The sequence below is a fragment of the Neofelis nebulosa genome, chromosome 18, assembly GCF_028018385.1.
Source record: "Neofelis nebulosa isolate mNeoNeb1 chromosome 18, mNeoNeb1.pri, whole genome shotgun sequence".
In the NCBI taxonomy this organism is placed as follows: domain Eukaryota; kingdom Metazoa; phylum Chordata; class Mammalia; order Carnivora; family Felidae; genus Neofelis; species Neofelis nebulosa.
In genome coordinates, this window is record NC_080799.1 from 37,979,137 (window position 1) to 37,995,104 (window position 15,968).

Sequence of the window (15,968 nt, forward strand, 5' to 3'; positions counted from 1 at the left end):
AATGCGTCCACACGCGACCTCCTACGGCCGAGCAGGCGCTCTTAGAGGTTCCGGGGGCGGGGGGAATCACTTCCGGCGGCAGGTATCCGCGCGATGGTAAGGAGGCGGGTGAGGGAAGTACGGGAGGTGAAGTGCCTTGGGGGTCGTGGTCAAGGTTAGGCAGGCAGGCGGATTTCTGGGGTTCTGATTTGGAGGATCCGCGGGAGGGAGCTCCGGCGTGGGTTAAGGCTTGCTGTGCCTTTCTACGCCCGGGCCACGTGGGCCGACAGGGCACTCTCCGATCATCACAAACCTGGGGTCCATTGAATGCATTTGAGAGCTTTGAAACCATGATCTCTTGTGGTATGTTGTGAACCCCCATTGTGAAAGGGGAAGAAACCGAGGCCCAGAGAAGTGAAGTTACTTACACAAGGAGCTACAGCTAGTGACTGGCCCCCAAGTCCAAAGCATCTGTCGCTGCCCTACTCAGGGTGTAGAACGGCGCACCTAATAAAAACCTTGTGCTGGGGTTTGCGCCTCCCATCCCCGCCTGCTTTGGTCTTCCCCCAACCCCAAGCAGGGCTAAGAAATCAGCGGTTCCCTTCAGCACCGAAGATGGTGCTTTAACCTGACAGAATGGGGAAGTTATTATGGTAAGTATCGCAGAGATTTGTTACCCATCTGGACATTTGTTGTTTGGCTTCCTGCTGGGGAAAACGTTCATATAGCCTTACGTCTTCAGTGCCCAGCCCAGAGTTGGTCGTCCCTGGATACGTGTTGAATGAATGGAGGCTGTGTCGCCTTTCTTGTACCTCTTTGAACTCCCTGAAGGAAATAGGACCAGTTTGGGGGTCAGACTCTGCCACACTCACCGGGTGTGTGTCTTTGGGTATGTTTCTAGCCTTCTCTGGGTTTAGTTTTCTCCGTGGTAAAGTACAGTTGACCCTTGAACAATGCGGGTTTGAACTGTGTGGGCCCACTTCTTCGCAGATTTAAAAAAATATATATGTTGTGAAGTTTTTTTTGGAGATTTGCTCCAATTTGAGAAAACCAGATGAACTGCATAGCCTAGGAATACTGGAAAAAAAAAAAAAAAGATGTATCACGAATGCATAAAATATATGTAGATGCTAGTTTATCATTTACTTCCATGAAGTATAATACACAAGTTTGTTACAAAAAGGTTTATCAAAATGTACAGACTGTACATGGCATCATTCATAGTTGAGAGAAATGGAAACAAAGATGCACTATTAAATAACTCCATAAAATTAACTGCAGTACATACTCTACGACTGTAAGAATATCATAGCCACCTCCTCTTGCTGTGGTGATCTCAAGTGTTGTGATTTCCAAGCTTAAAACTGTGTGTTGCTAATCCTCTCTGCGAGATCAGTTCGTCACTCGTAAATTTCAAATGGCTGTAAAAAGTGATCCCGTGGTTCTTGCATATTTTTCATCATGTTTAGCGCAATACTGTAAACCTTGAATAACGCCATGGGACCCATACGAAACACCACTGGTGATTCTGGAAGCGCTCCCAAGAGGCAGAGAAAGGTCATGACATTACAAGAAAAAGTCGAATTGCTTGACATGTACCGTAGATTAAGGTCTGCGGCTGCAGTGGCCCGTCATTTCAAGATGAATGAATCCAGCGTAAGGACCATTGTAAAAAAGGAAAAGGAAATCCGTGAGGCTGTGGCGGCAGCTACGCCAGCAGGCGCGAGCACATTGCACTTTCTGCGAGACAGCTTTTTATCTCGTATTGAAAATGAAGCTTTTACGTGGGTGCAGGATTGCTATAGGAAAGGCATACCTATAGACTCTAACACGATTCGAGAAAAAGCAAAGTCATTGTATGACCACTTACAGCAAAAGGAAGGTGAAGGATCCAAGGCTGGAGAATTTAGTGCCAGCAAAGGATGGTTTGATAATTTCAGAAAGAGGTTTGGCTTAAAAAATGTCAAGATAGCAGGGGAAGCAGCTTCCCCCGCCCAAGAGGCAGTAGATGAGTTGCCACCTCAGGCGCCCAGAGTCACGGCACCAGAGGAGTTAACAGAGGGTGAGTCGGCGGAGGCGAGAGCTTCCGGACCGGTGCCGGATGAAGATGCGCGAGAAGCGGCGCCAGAAAACAAGTTGACGTTAGACAACCTGGCAGAAGGGTTTCGATTATTCAAGACGGCTTTTGACTTCTTTCACAGCATGGACCCTTCTGTGATACGGGCACTGAGACTAAAGCAAGTGGTGGAAGAAGGGCTGGTACCCTATAGAAACATTTTCAGAGAGATGAAAAGGCAGAGAAGTCAAACGGAAGTTACAAGGTGTGTCCGTGAAGTTACACCGGGTGTGCCTGCCCCTCTTGCCTCCTCTTCCACCTCCTCTAGCTCTGCCTCCGCCTCCCCCGAGACGGCCAGACCAGCCTGTCCTCTGCCTCGCCCGCAGCCTGCTCAGCATAAAGATGACGAGGACAAAGACCCCTTCCACGTAATGAATACTAAATAGTCGTCATGCCGTACGGTTAAACTGACCTGTTGTGTGTGTGTGTGTGTGTGTGTGTGTGTGTGCGCGCGAGTGTCTCCGTGTGAAAATCTGGTAACTGTACGGCAGGAACTGTGTAGGACTGCATCATCGCCTGGGTATTCATTGGGCAGGACATCATATGCAAGATTCGCCCGCAAGTGGATGGCCTGTCCTTAGAGGCATAAGGTGGGTGATAATTTAATATAAAATTAATGATGTGTCTTATTGTTTTGTCACGTTGCTCTCAAAGAGTTACGTTGGGGTCCAGTATGCCCCCCCTCTCCTAACTGGAGAGACGGCATATCAGTCTATCATCACAGCTAAGTGGTTTTTTAAAAAATAGTGTTTCCGGTAGTGTGTATTATGAATCCAACTGGGACACGGTAGGCCACGAAAACTTTCTTTTTTTTTTGAAAAAAAATTTTTTTTTTTTTTAACGTTTATTTATTTTTGAGACAGAGAGAGACAGAGCATGAACGGGGGAGGGTCAGAGAGAGGGAGACACAGAATCTGAAACAGCCTCCAGGCTCCGAGCTGTCAGCACAGAGCCCGACGCGGGACTCGAACTCACGGACCGTGAGATCATGACCTGAGCCGAAGTCGGCCGCTCAACCGACTGAGCCACCCAGGCGCCCCGGCCACGAAAACTTTCTAACCATTCATTCCTTAGTGTATAGGCGAGGCCCCTGTGAAACAGCCGTATGGTTACACAGGGTTACTCTAGGCCACCATCAAAGGATCCTACTAGTGCGTCTTTGTTATCAATCCTTGAATCATCCTACTTATAAATAAATAGGCATCTCCCTTATTATCTTTCTGTTTTTGTGTCTAGTGTTGGCAGGTAACAAAACACCTGTTGATGTTTCGTATCCTGTAAGGCAGTATCGATTTATGTACTGACAGACGATTCATCTTGTGAACAACGTAAACTGAATGGTCTGGATAATACAGTACAGCTCCGTAAATGTGTTTTCTCTTACGGTTTTCGTAATCTCGTTCTTTTTTCTAGCTGACTTTGCTGTAAGGATACGGCGTATGATACATGTAATACACAAAATATGTGTTAATCGACTTATTGGTTTAGGTCCTGGTCAGCCGTAGGCTATTAGTAGTTAGGTTTTTGAGGAGTCAAAAGCTACATGTGGATTTTTGACTGCATGGGGGTGGCCATCCCTCACGCCTCCATTGTTCAAGGGTCAACCGCAGGGAGCGCCTGTCTTGCACTGCTTGTATGAAGATCATGTGAGTTAAAGCATCTGGCTTTCTCTGTCCCTCCGTCTCTGGCAGTAAAGGCAACCTCGCAGGGTTGGTGGGAGCTTGTGGGTGAGATGCTCTGCAAACGTTCGTCGCGTGATCAGCATGGCTGAGTTCCCTGAGAGCAGTGGTCTCCTTTCTCCCTTCCAGGCTGCCCTCCTCCGCGCTGTGCTTCGGCGGCCCGGCCCGGCCCTGTGGAGAAGGCCTGTCTGCGGGCTGTGGTGCCGCACAGTCACCGGCCGGGATCCGGGGAGGTGGGTGGGGAGCGGGTGCCCCGCCCTGAAGGAGAAGGCAGGCGTGGAGACAGAGAACTTCCAGATGGTCTACCGGTTTGACGCCATCAGAGCCTTCGGGTACTTGTCTCGGCTGAAGGTGGCACAGACGGCCCTCACGGTGCTGGCCCTCCCGCCTGGCTGCTACTGGTACTCGCAGGGCTTCGTGACGCTCGGCTCCCTGTGTGTCGCGGGCGGGGTGGCTGGCTTTGCCCTGGCCATGCTCTGCTGGATGAGCTATTTCTTCCGGAGGCTGGTGGGCATCCTGTATGTGAACGAGGCGGGCACTGTGCTGCGGGTGGCGCACCTGACCTTCTGGGGCCGGCGGCAGGACACGGACTGCCCCGTGGCCGACGTGATCCCCATGACGGAAACCAAGGACCGGGCCCAGGAGCTGTTTGTGCGTATCCAGCAGTACAGTGGGAAGGAGACCTTCTACCTCACCCTTCGCTACGGACGCATCGTGGACAGAGAGCGTTTCACGCAGGTGTTTGGGACGCTGGACTCCCTCAAGTGAATTGGGAGCTGGGTCTCCAGCAGGAAGGCCGAGGATGAAACGGGATCGGGCACCTGAAGACTTCGGCAGGGCCTCTGGGCACCCGTCTTTTGGGATGTACAGAGTCCTAAGACAGAAGCTAGTGATCGCGTTTTGGAAAGAGGCCCTTGGTACCAATCCATACTGCATTTGTGTGACATTTAGTCAGATAACGGCCAGAAGTTCACAGCTGGTTCTCGGAGGAAGCTGTGTCCGGTTCACTCAGGCAGGGCAGTGCTACGAAATCGGAAGTCAGGGAGGTGAGGCAGAGCAAGCTCAGGACGTGGCTGGAGCAGACGCGGGTGCTGTCAGTTCTCGACTGCCTGTCCCGGAGTCCCCATGTCTCTCAACCCTGGTTTTCACATCTGAGAAAGGGAAAAATCCTGTCTCCTGGCATGGGTGTGAAAATAAACGGTAAATGTCAAGGTCAGTACAAAGGTGACGTGTGCTGAAAGCTTCCAGGCAGTCAGTAGGGCTTACCCGAGGCCTGTGCCGCCCCCATTGGGGCCTCAGCAGCAGGAAAGAACGGGAAGAAGCCCAGGTAGAGGCGGGTCGTGTGACCGCGGCGGAGGGTGCTGGCCAGGCGAGCGCAGCATCCCTTTGCCAAGGTTGTGGCCTGGGGCCCTCCTGTCTGAAGGCTCTGGTGGATAAAACCAGGCGAGCTGTGTTCTGGTGCGTTCTTTTATAAGCTAAAGCTAGTTGTGTGCACGATTAGTGGTTAGTAATAGATGTTTGTTTCACAGTCTGTAGCAAAATAAAGAGGAAGGAAGAGGTGATCGTCAACAGTTCCACCACTCAGAAGTCAGTGACTAGATGCTTTATTGTGGGGACTTCCAGTCTTTTATTGTGTTAAAACACACATCATGTAAATGTATTCCTTCAGCCATTTTTGAATGTACACTTCAGTGGTATTAAGGATGCCTACAACGTTGTGCAGCCATCACATCTGCTCATTTCCAGAACGTTTTCATCATCCCAAGGAGAAACTCTGTACCCATTAAACGGTCATTCCCCATCTCCCCCTGCCTCCGGCCTCGTAACCACTCATCTGCTTTCTGTTTCCGTGGATTTGCTTTTTCTGGACATTCCACGTAAACGGAATCGCCCACTGTGGTTTTGTGTCTGGCTTCTTTCACCTGGCGTGATGTTTCCAACATGCATCCATGCTGTAGCCTGTGTGAGAGCCTCATTGCTTTTCGTGGCTGGATAACCACAGTGTAGACCACAGTTTGCTTATCTGTCTGTTGATGGACATTTTGATAGTTTCCACCTTTTGGCTGTTGGGAACAGTGCTGCTGTCAGATTTGGCGCACAAGTCCCTGCTATCGCTTCTTTTGGGGCTCCTGGATGCCGACAGGCGGACAGGCGGAAATATTGGATCTTACGGTGACTGTGTGCAAGTTTTTGAGGAACCGCCGAACTTTCCCACAGCCGCCATGTCCTTTTTTACCCGTCTCAGCCGTGCACGAGGGTTCTGGCTTCTCCACATCCTCCTGATGGGCAGGAGGTGGTATCTTACCGTGCTTTCAGGCTTTTTAAAAACATAGGTGTTATCCTGTACCTGGAATTGGTTTTTTTTTTTTGCTTCATGTAACATAGCTATCTTACTTGTAAACACATTAAAAATATTCTGTCACAAGAAAAAAAATACCTCATTACTATGTGAGATGCCTGATGTTAACTGACCTTGTCATAATCATTTTGTGATATATACGTGCATAAATCATTATGTTGTATACCCTAAGCCGATACGATGTTATATGTCAATTCTATCTCAGTAAAACTGGGGAAAGTTATTTATTTTTGAAGGAGAGAGAGACCAAGTGTGAGTGGGTAACGGGAGAGAGAGCGGGAGACAAAGAATCCCAAGCAGGCTCTGGGCTCTGAGCTGTCAGCATAGAGCCTGACACGGGGCTCAGACTCACAGACGGTGAGATCATGACCCGAGCCAAAGTCAGGTGCTTAACTGACTGACCCACCCAGGAGCCCCAAATCCTCCTTAAAAAAATTTTTTTTTTGGGGCGCCTGGGTGGCGCAGTCGGTTAAGCGTCCGACTTCAGCCAGGTCACGATCTCGCGGTCCGTGAGTTCGAGCCCCGCGTCAGGCTCTGGGCTGATGGCTCGGAGCCTGGAGCCTGTTTCCGATTCTGTGTCTCCCTCTCTCTCTGCCCCTCCCCCATTCATGCTCTGCCTCTCTCTGTCCCAAAAATAAATTAAAAAAAAAATTTTTTAAAAAATAAAAAAAAAAAAAATTTTTTTTTAATTTGTCTATTTTTTTAAATATTTTTAAATCTTTATTTTGAGAGAGAGAGAGAGCGCGAGAGAGTGCACAAGCGAGCAGGGGAAGAGCAGAAAGAGGTGGACAGAGGATCTGAAGTGAGCTCCGTGCCTACAGCGGAGAGCCTGATGTGGGGCTTGGACTCACAAGCCATGAGATCATGACCTGAGCTGACGTCAGATGCTTAACCGATTGAACCACCTAGGTGTCCTTTATTTTTTTGAAGTCGACTCCACACCCATCGTGGGGCTCGAACTCCCCAAGATCAAGAGTCGTACGCTCTACTGACTGAGCCAGCCAGGCGCCCCTCATTCAAATCATACTCTTTATGCAAAAACAAATTCAGAAATTGCAAAATATTCCACCGAGTGGATGTGGTTGGTCCTTCACTTTTTATTTTCTTTTTAAAATTTATTTACTTAGTGTGAGCAAGGGAGGAGCAGAGAGAGGGGGAAAGAGAATCCCAAGCAGGCTCTGCACTGTCATTGCAGAGCCCATCGTGGGGCTCGATTTCATGAACCAGGAGATCATGACCTGGAGCCAAAATCAAAAGCCTGATGCTCAACCGACTGAGCCACCCAGGTGCCCTGAAAACAGCACTGTTTAATTTGTGTTCAGTTTTAGTTAAAGATGCAAATGAAAGGTGGTAGGATCATGGATTTGAATTCTCTATTAAATGCCAGCTGGTGTGAATTCATTCCTGTGGTTGGAGACTGAAGTCTGGGGAGTGTGTGGTTGTGTCCCTCAGATGTTTGGGGACACTGGGCACCCACTGCCTGGGCATATCTATGGTTTTCCCAGACACAACGGCTCTGCACACAGGAGAACCCCCACTGAGCAGTGACCCAGAGCCTGGGTGTGGGCCTGGGCGTCCCTGGGGCCTCTTTCTTCAAGGTAAATGGCATGTGGTTCCATTGACTTGTTTTATGCGACTTTATTTAAACAACTTTTTTTTAATGTTTACTTATTTTTGACAGAGAGAGACCGAGCATGAGCGGGGGGAGGGGCAGAGAGGGAGACACAAAATCCGAAGCAGGCTCCAGGCTCTGAGCTGGCAGCACAGAGCCCAACGCAGGGCTCGAACTCACAGACTGTGAGATCATGACCTGAGGTGAAGGTGGATGTTTAACCCCAGACACCCCAATGCTGACTCTATTTTAAAACTACAACCAGAAGCTGACCACCTCTCACCCTGTCCACCTCCTGCCATTCTGATCCACACCGCCCTCGTATGTTCCCTGGGTTGTTGCAGCCTGCTGCTTCTATTATCCTTACCCATCTGGAGCCTGTTCTCACAGCAGCCAGTGATAATAAACAAACAAACAAACCACGGCATTGCGGTAAAAACTGAAGTGCTCACCATGGCCTACAAGGTCTAACGTGGTCTGGGTCCACCCCTGTCCCCAGCTGTGTCTTATCCACAGCTCTGTCTTCAACCACTGCCAGTCATATCCAGTTTGCTGTCCCTTCAGTAATCAAGGATGCTCCAGCCTCAGGGTCTTTGCATTGGCAGTTCCCTCTGTCTGGAAACCTTTCTCCCCAATGTCTGTATAGAGCACTCTTGCGCATGTGTGCTCTCTCCCCCCCTCTCCCTCCCCCCCCCCTCCCCTCCCCTCTTTCTCTGTATAACAGGTGTTCTTTATGCTCAAGAAGTTGTTAGTGAAGATTCACTTGTATAGAGAAGAGTCAGTTACATAGCAATTACATGTAGCTCTTGGTTTCCTTCCATACTGTTCCCTCACCCGCTTACCAGCTCCTTCAAAGACTGTGAACCCCTTTCCCCAAAGACAGTCTTTGCCTATAAAATGTCTCAGGCGGTATTAACGATTTGACTTTGACCTCATTAAAGATAAGAATTAACTCAAATAGTCCCTGGTGTCGGTCTAGTTCTAAGCTATTAACCTGAGTGAACGTCACCCCCAGAGATTTTAGTTATGTCAGGGGTGGGTCCCCAGAATCTGTATTTTTGACAGTCTCGAAGCCAATTCTGAAATGCAGCCAGGCTGGAATTTTAGTCTATTTCAGTCTATTTCTGAAACAGACTCTAGTAGACAGAAAACACCAGAGTAACTCCTGCCTCTGTGGACTCTGTGTTCCCTGGCCAATTTTCCCCCCCCTTAAAGAATACATTCTCAGCTCTGGTTCCGTGTGCAGAATCACCTGGGGAGCTTTTTAAAAATATTGCTGCCCAGGCCCACGACCAGCCGTTGCCATTGTCAGGGTGATTCTTACCTGTAGCCTGGGCTGCCAGTCACTGCTCTGTAGTATCACCACCCTGGGAGGTGAAAACCCCGTCCTCACCAGCCCACCAGCCGTGGCATGAGAGAGCCTCCATTGCGATGTGTGTCTGCTCACACGGTACCAGCAGAGGGCACACACAGCAAAGGCATCATGCATGCGTTCATTTCCGAGCCGGAATCGCGATCTCCACCTGACCGCGGCGGGACTTCAGCAGCACCACAAGAGCGGTCCCTGGGAGCCGCCCAGACTCCCCGGGTCAACACCAGCAAAACTAGCAAAACCTGTGCTGAGTCCCTAAGGACGGATTCCGGTAGATGCTGGGTAGATGCTGGGGAGTTTGAATCTCTATGCTTCCCAGGTAATTCCAAGGCACCCTGACTTTTGAGAATCCCCGCGTGGGATTTACCCTTCCCAAAAGCCGTGCAGATGAGAAAGCAGTGTCTCGGAAAATGCAAGTGGTCTTCAGATTCAGGTGATGGATATATGGGTGATTCCCCCACTTTGACAACAAATCCAAAATAATAATCTAATAGAAATACCCAAGGAGACATACGAAGATGTTCACTGAGTGTTCCTAATAGCAAAACAAACAGCAATGACAAAACTGGAAATAAACATTTTTAAAAGAAATTTTTAAGGTTTATTTATTTTTGAGAGAGAGACAGAATGTGAGCAGGGGAGGAGCAGAGAGAGAGAGGGAGACACAGAATCCAAAGCAGGCTCCAGGCTCTGAGCTGTCAGCACAGAGCCTGTTGTGGGGCTCATACCTATGAACCGTGAGATCATGACCTGAGCCAAAGTCGGAAGCTTAACCGACTGAGCCACCCAGGTGCCCCTAAACAGTTTTCATTAGTAGGCGACACAGTTAAATAAATGTCGGTAGAGCCTTACTATGGAATATTGCATGGCCCTTAAAAAGAATGAGCTTGAACAGTATCTGCTGATGTGGAAAGGTAACCATGGCAACCGCGATCAGTAGAAAAAGCAAGTCACAGAACCAATAGAGTTTTGTGTGGTCTTGTGTTTGTAAAAACCCTCATACACTGCAAGTTCACAGTGGTTACCTCTGGGGAGAGGGTGAAGTGTGGGGGGGGGGTGGAATGGAGGGAAGATACCCATCTTCAACGTTACAACCTTCCAATACTGTTTTTAAGTATTCATGATGAACATCTTGTCTGTCTTAACAAGTGAAAAATGCTGTAAAAAGCTCGAGATCTCTCAAGTCAGCTTTTTAGGTGAATCCACCGTGAATTCCCATGCTGGCCTTGGAAGCTGGGCTGACATTAGGAATCATTCTGTTGTGGAGAGCATCGGTGACATGGCTATGCCTGTCCCTTCTAGAGTGGTTTTCCTGCCTGTCCGCTGAGACCCGCCTGCATGCCCTGGGCTGTGTAGAATTTAACTGCAGGGAATGGCGTGGTCTGTGCTATGTCCATTTTCGTATAGTACTTGGCTGTGGACTGAACATGTATATCCACCCCCCACCCCTGAAAACTCCTATGTTGAAACCGTAACCCCCAATGTGATGGTGTTTGGGGTGGAGCCTTTGGGAGGTGATTAGGGTCCCCTTCGTGTGATCAGGGCCTGTACGAATAAAGAGGCTCTGTGTGTGTGTGTGTGTGTGTGCGCGCGCGTGCCCCAAGGAAGGCCATATGAGGACATAACAAGGGGCCTCACCAACCAATCATGGCCTTGCAGCCTCCAGAACTGTGAGAAATCTGTGTTTAATGTTTAAGCTGCCCAGTCTATGGTTGTTGGGGAGGTCATCAAGAAGGCATGACTGCCAGTTGACCCTCAGGCTGGCCCTGGGCAATCGGAGGCTCCCTCCTCCCCCTCCCCGTCCTTGGAATGTAGGTTCTACTTGGCTTCTCTGTTTCCGGAAGCTGCCCAAGGACACAGCCTTGAAACAGTGATGTGGGGTTGAGGCCATCTGCACGGTAGACATGCCTGAACCCAGTGAAGGCCTCCACATAAACTCAGATTCTGGCAGGTGGGTGTGGAGGCCTTATCTTGCAGCTGCCCAAGACAAGCCTTGTAAGTTAAGGCCCCTCGTGAGTTAAGTCCTCTTGCAGGTATTAGTGAGTCCTGCCGCCTGCCCACTGGAGCGGCCTCCTCTCTCTCCAGCCTCTCTCTGCCTTCCCTGTATGGGAACCAGTCTCAGTTTGCACCCAGGGAGCTCGCGAGTGGGTTGTAGGCCAGCAGTGGTATTCGTATTCTGTCATAGCCCCCTGGGCAGACTGAGACATGGTCCCCCAGACCGCGGGAGGTCAGCTCTAGCTGGGGACATCTGCGGTGTGCACAGCTGGGAGCTGGTGTCCTACCTGCACTGGTGATCAAAGATGAGACTTCCATGTTACAGGGGCCGCATACCTACCATTCAGCGACCATGTTGAATGCACTCCCCAGAGCCGATGTGGGGGACTTAGCCGCTTGTGGGGGTGGGGGCAGCCGGGGGAAAATTGCCCAGATGGCCAGGGCTGGGGGCTTTCGTTTCACTGCTGCTCTGTGACTTCAGGACTTGTGAGTCCCCAAATGGAAAGTAACAGGGTCCCTTTGAGTCCCAGGCAGAGTCCAACTTTTATGGCTTTGTTTTGCTCCTGTGGCATTCAACTGTAAAATCCTGTCCGATTAATCAGGCAGGGCCATGTTTTACCAACTCTGGAGACAAAACATCCATTTTACTGATTAACAGTTGAGATACACTCCGAGACTCCGAGACTCCGTGGGGCTTGTATCTGCATTGGGAAGTAGGTTTACTGCTGTGAGCAGGAACTGGAAGGTTGACAGAAATGTATCATTGTGTGGAATCATGGGAGGCACTATGCCCTGCCACGTTGTGGCTGTGGCCAGAGAAGTTCTCCGTGTGCCTTGGGTTCTTCATCTGGGAAGCAGTGGCAATAAAAGTACCCACCTAAGGGGGTTGGGACGATGGACTTAGTACCTGGAATCCACCTAAAATAGCGCTTGGTCCAGGGAAGCATTTGATACGTGTTAGGCTAGCAGGATAGCATTACAGAGGAGGCTCAGAGGGGTGATGGGCTACCCAGCTAGAAAGTAGGAGAGTCGGGTCATTCCACTGCCGTATCCTGCCTCCCCAGCATGGAAGGAGAACAGAAAATAGGAAGCAGTGCCTGGCTTTATTTATTTTTAGTTTTGAGAGAGAGAGAGAGAGAGAGAGAGAGCAGGGGAGAGGGGCAGAGAGAGAGGGAGAGAGAGGAAGATTCTCAAGCAGGTTCCATGCCCAGTGAAGAGCCTGACACGGAGCTCCATCCCACGACCCTGGGATCGTGACCTGAGCCAAAATCAAGAGTCGGACACTCAACCAGCTGAGCCACCCAGGTGCCCCACAGTGACCATTTGTAACGAGGAGTATTTGAGGTTTCGGTGCCTTCCAATCACCCACCGGCTCTAAGAAGGTATGCTAAGAGCTCACACTGATGTTGACCAGTTCAGATGGGCCTTCCAAGTCTGGTGGCCAGGCTGGCTGTGAGAAAGGTCCTGGGGTGGAGGACAGCCCCTGCCCTCACCCGATCCCAAGCTGGCTGTGCACACATACACACGCATCTGTTGATACACTAGTATGCCATAATTCCTACGTCTGGGTTTCAAATCCTAGCTCCCGAGCTGAATGGTTGGGGCGGGCTCCCCCAACCTCTCTGAGCTTGTTTCCTCATCTTACAAGTAAGCACACAACGGGCTCCTGGGTGGCTCAGTTAGACGTGCGACTTCAGCTCAGATCATGATCTCACAATTCATGGGTTTGAGCCCTGCGTCGGGCTCTGTGCTGGCAGCTCAGAGCCTGGAGCCCACTTCGGATTCTGTGGCTCCCTCTCTCTCTGCCCCTCCCCCACTCACACTCTCAAAAATAAACATTAAAAAAAAAAGTAGGCACAGCTCATAGGTTTGTCATGAAAATTATAAAGCACCTGCAGCCTATGCTTGCACATAGGAGATGGTCAACAAACGATAATTGTTACTGTATGTGATTATTTAACATTTTTCTTTAATGTTTATTTTTGAGAGACACACATGAAGCACGAGCGGGGGAGGGGGAGGGGCAGAGAAACAGGGAGACACAGAATCCAAAGCAGGCTCCAGGCTCCGAGCTGTCAGCACAGAGCCCGACGTGGGGCTCGAACCCACGAACCACAAGATCATGACCTGAGCCGAAGTCGGACGCTCAACCGACTGAGCCACCCAGGTGCCCCGTTTATATGTGATTTATTTATTTTTTTTTTTTAACGTTTATTTTTGAGACAGAGAGAGACAGAGCATGAACGGGGGAGGGGCAGAGAGAGAGGGAGACACAGAATCGGAAGCAGGCTCCAGGCTCTGAGCTATCAGCCCAGAGCCTGACACGGGGCTCGAACTCACGGACCGCAAGATCGTGACCTGCGCTGAAGTCGGACGCTTAACCGACTGAGCCACCCAGGCGCCCCAATATGTGATTATTTTTAAAATACGTTTTGTTTTGTTTAAAAAAATTTTTTTTCAGTTTATTTATTTGAGAGCAAGCGAGCAGGGGAAGGGCAGAGAGAGGGAGAGAGAGAGAGAATCCCAGGGTCAGCACAGAGCCCAACGTAGAGCTCAAACTCAAACTGTGAGATCGTGACCTGAGCCGAAACCAAGAGTCGGACACTAAACTGACTGAGCCACCACCCAGGCACCCCTAAACAATACATGTAATAGTAAACCTTGCCTTCGACGATAATCTAATAGACGCGTTGAGTGTCCACGGTGGAAGGAACCTGGGAAACCATGCAATCCAAACCATGCAATTTGCAGGTGAGAAAAGTCAGAGCCACACGGGGGTCACTGACAGCTGGGAGCAGGAGCCCATGGTCCCTGTCCAGGTTGGGTCCTGGACACTCCTGACTGGTGTGTCGGTCTCTCCGTCCCTCATGTCCTCGGCATGTTGGATTTCCCCCCTGCTCCGAACCTGCACCTCCTGCACCCCTGCGTGGAAATCCCCTGCCTCGCAGTGTGGCCCCAAAGGCCCTCTGGGGCCCAGTCCTGCCTGTTTCTCTGGTCTCTGACTCTTGTGGTCTTTCTCTGATCCACACCCTGGGATGCCTGCCCTCACCCTGCCTTTGTGTCTGGGGTCCGGAATGCCCTCCATCCTGCCTCCGAGTCACTGGTGCAGTTCCTGCTTGACCTTGAAGATGAAACTCAGGGACCAACTTCCACCCCAGCTCGGGGCCCGCCCTTTGTTAATGTGCAGCGTCCAGGGTGTACCCGTGTCACTGTGACCTCTGCCCCACCAAAGATGAGCTGAGCGTAAGGACCACGCCTTGTCTATCCCTGTGCCCCCGTCACATGGTAAGTCCTTGATGAAGCCTGGTGAAAATAGTGGCCTCACAGTATGTCCTAAGTACAGGCAGACTTGGGCAGGTAGAGTATAACCCCCCAAGACCTCCCTAAGAGGTACAGAGTAGGTGCTTAATGTGTGCTTGTCAAACAATTATTTAACAAAACTGTTTCCAAACCCAAAAAGGACACATTCACTCTGTTTCCATTATAAATTTTTTTTTTTAAATTGAAGAATACCGATTAACACAGGAAACATTTAATTTCACGGAATTGTGCGTATGGTCATCAGTTACACTGTGACATGTTAACTTCTTTATCATTTATTCGCACTGTCAACAGAATACCGTGAACAAGATGTGAATGCATTAGTGGGCGGTGCTCCCTAGCTATGCTCCTCTACCATGGGCTGATATATGTATACATTTATATATATATATGTATAGAGATAGGTATAGATATATAGATGTTTTAATGTGCACAATTTTGCATGGTTACTGTCAGTAAAAATTATAAAAAAACATTTACAATAAAAGTGAGGATGTGCTAAGACTTGCTATTACAGGACCTTGCTTTCTGTAAAAGACTTCCTAGAGATAGTTACTAAAGTCCACAGCACTAATGGGAGATGGGTTCGTTCCCAGACCGTCGGCCACAGAAGCGCTCCGCGGGCCCAGCCCTGGACAGCAACCTGTCGGCCGGGCTCCCCGTTGTTACCCCCCTCTCCACAGTTTCTACCATCTTGAGCCCTGCCGAGAGTCCTCTGCTTTGAAATCCTTCCAGCTCTACCCCCACCCTGAAAAGAAGATGCCTCAGGAACTCCTACTACGCCCTGAGCCAACAAGAACGTGTTGATAAATGGCTTAAAAAGTTTCACGAGAAGTAACTTCCCTTGGTAAGGAGGGAGTAAGTCTGGACATGACTTCCCAGATAAAACGATTTCATTCCTCTATGACTGCCCCGTGGGAGAGAACAAAATGTCTATGGCCACTCTCTCCACCAAAGAGAGCCCAGTTTCTGGTCGTGCCCTGGCTCGGAAACCTTTGGGACCCCAGGAACCTTACTGAATGTTTGCACCCAACGTTAAAGTCCTCCAGAGAAAGCGTCCTCATGCCAATACATGAATTATGGTTTGGTTTGCATCTGGCTTGTTAAATAAGGCCTTGAATCTTGGGATATTGCCTTGGGATGTTGAGAATCTAGATCCCCAGCGAAAGGTGCGAGACTGTGGGCTGAGGTGCCTTTGAAAGTGCGTTCCCTTTCCTGTGACACTCTTCCTTGCCTTGTCTGCTTGGAGAACTCTTGCTTGTTCTGCAAAACCCTGCTCAAAGGTCACTTGCCCCCTGAAAACCCCTGCCCCTGACGGACACTCCCTCTGATTTCCTGACGTTCCCGTACATTCCTCTCGGCACAGCACTTGTCCCTCTGCTTTGACTACTGACTTAAGAGTCTGTTGTCCCTGATGACATGTGAATCCCTCGAGAGGAGGGACCATGTTGTATTTCCCCTCTGTATTCCTGGGCCTTTGCACTGGGCCTGGGGCAGAGCAGGTACATAAGGACAGTCCCATGAAGGAGTGACCG

General features: G+C 49.9%; 1 protein-coding gene across 7 annotated transcripts; it reads left to right on the forward strand.

Moving 5' to 3' along the window:
* Positions 1–15,527, forward strand: TMEM186 (transmembrane protein 186). 7 transcript variants are annotated; one of them, XR_009256483.1, is made up of 3 exons: positions 1–96; positions 2,364–2,685; positions 13,798–15,527. XR_009256483.1 is itself a non-coding variant. In XM_058710316.1 (2 exons), the coding sequence occupies exons 1-2, from the start codon at positions 94–96 to the stop codon at positions 4,540–4,542; spliced, it is 642 nt and encodes a 213-aa protein (XP_058566299.1). In that variant the 5' UTR covers positions 15–93; the 3' UTR covers positions 4,543–6,309. The 7 variants fall into 7 exon arrangements, 2 of the variants coding, with proteins under 2 accessions (XP_058566299.1, XP_058566300.1); XR_009256479.1 differs by having other exon boundaries at positions 17–96; positions 1,449–2,685; XR_009256480.1 differs by lacking the exon at positions 1–96 and having other exon boundaries at positions 119–2,685; positions 13,798–13,863; positions 14,271–15,527.
* The last annotated feature ends 441 nt before the right edge of the window (positions 15,528–15,968 follow it).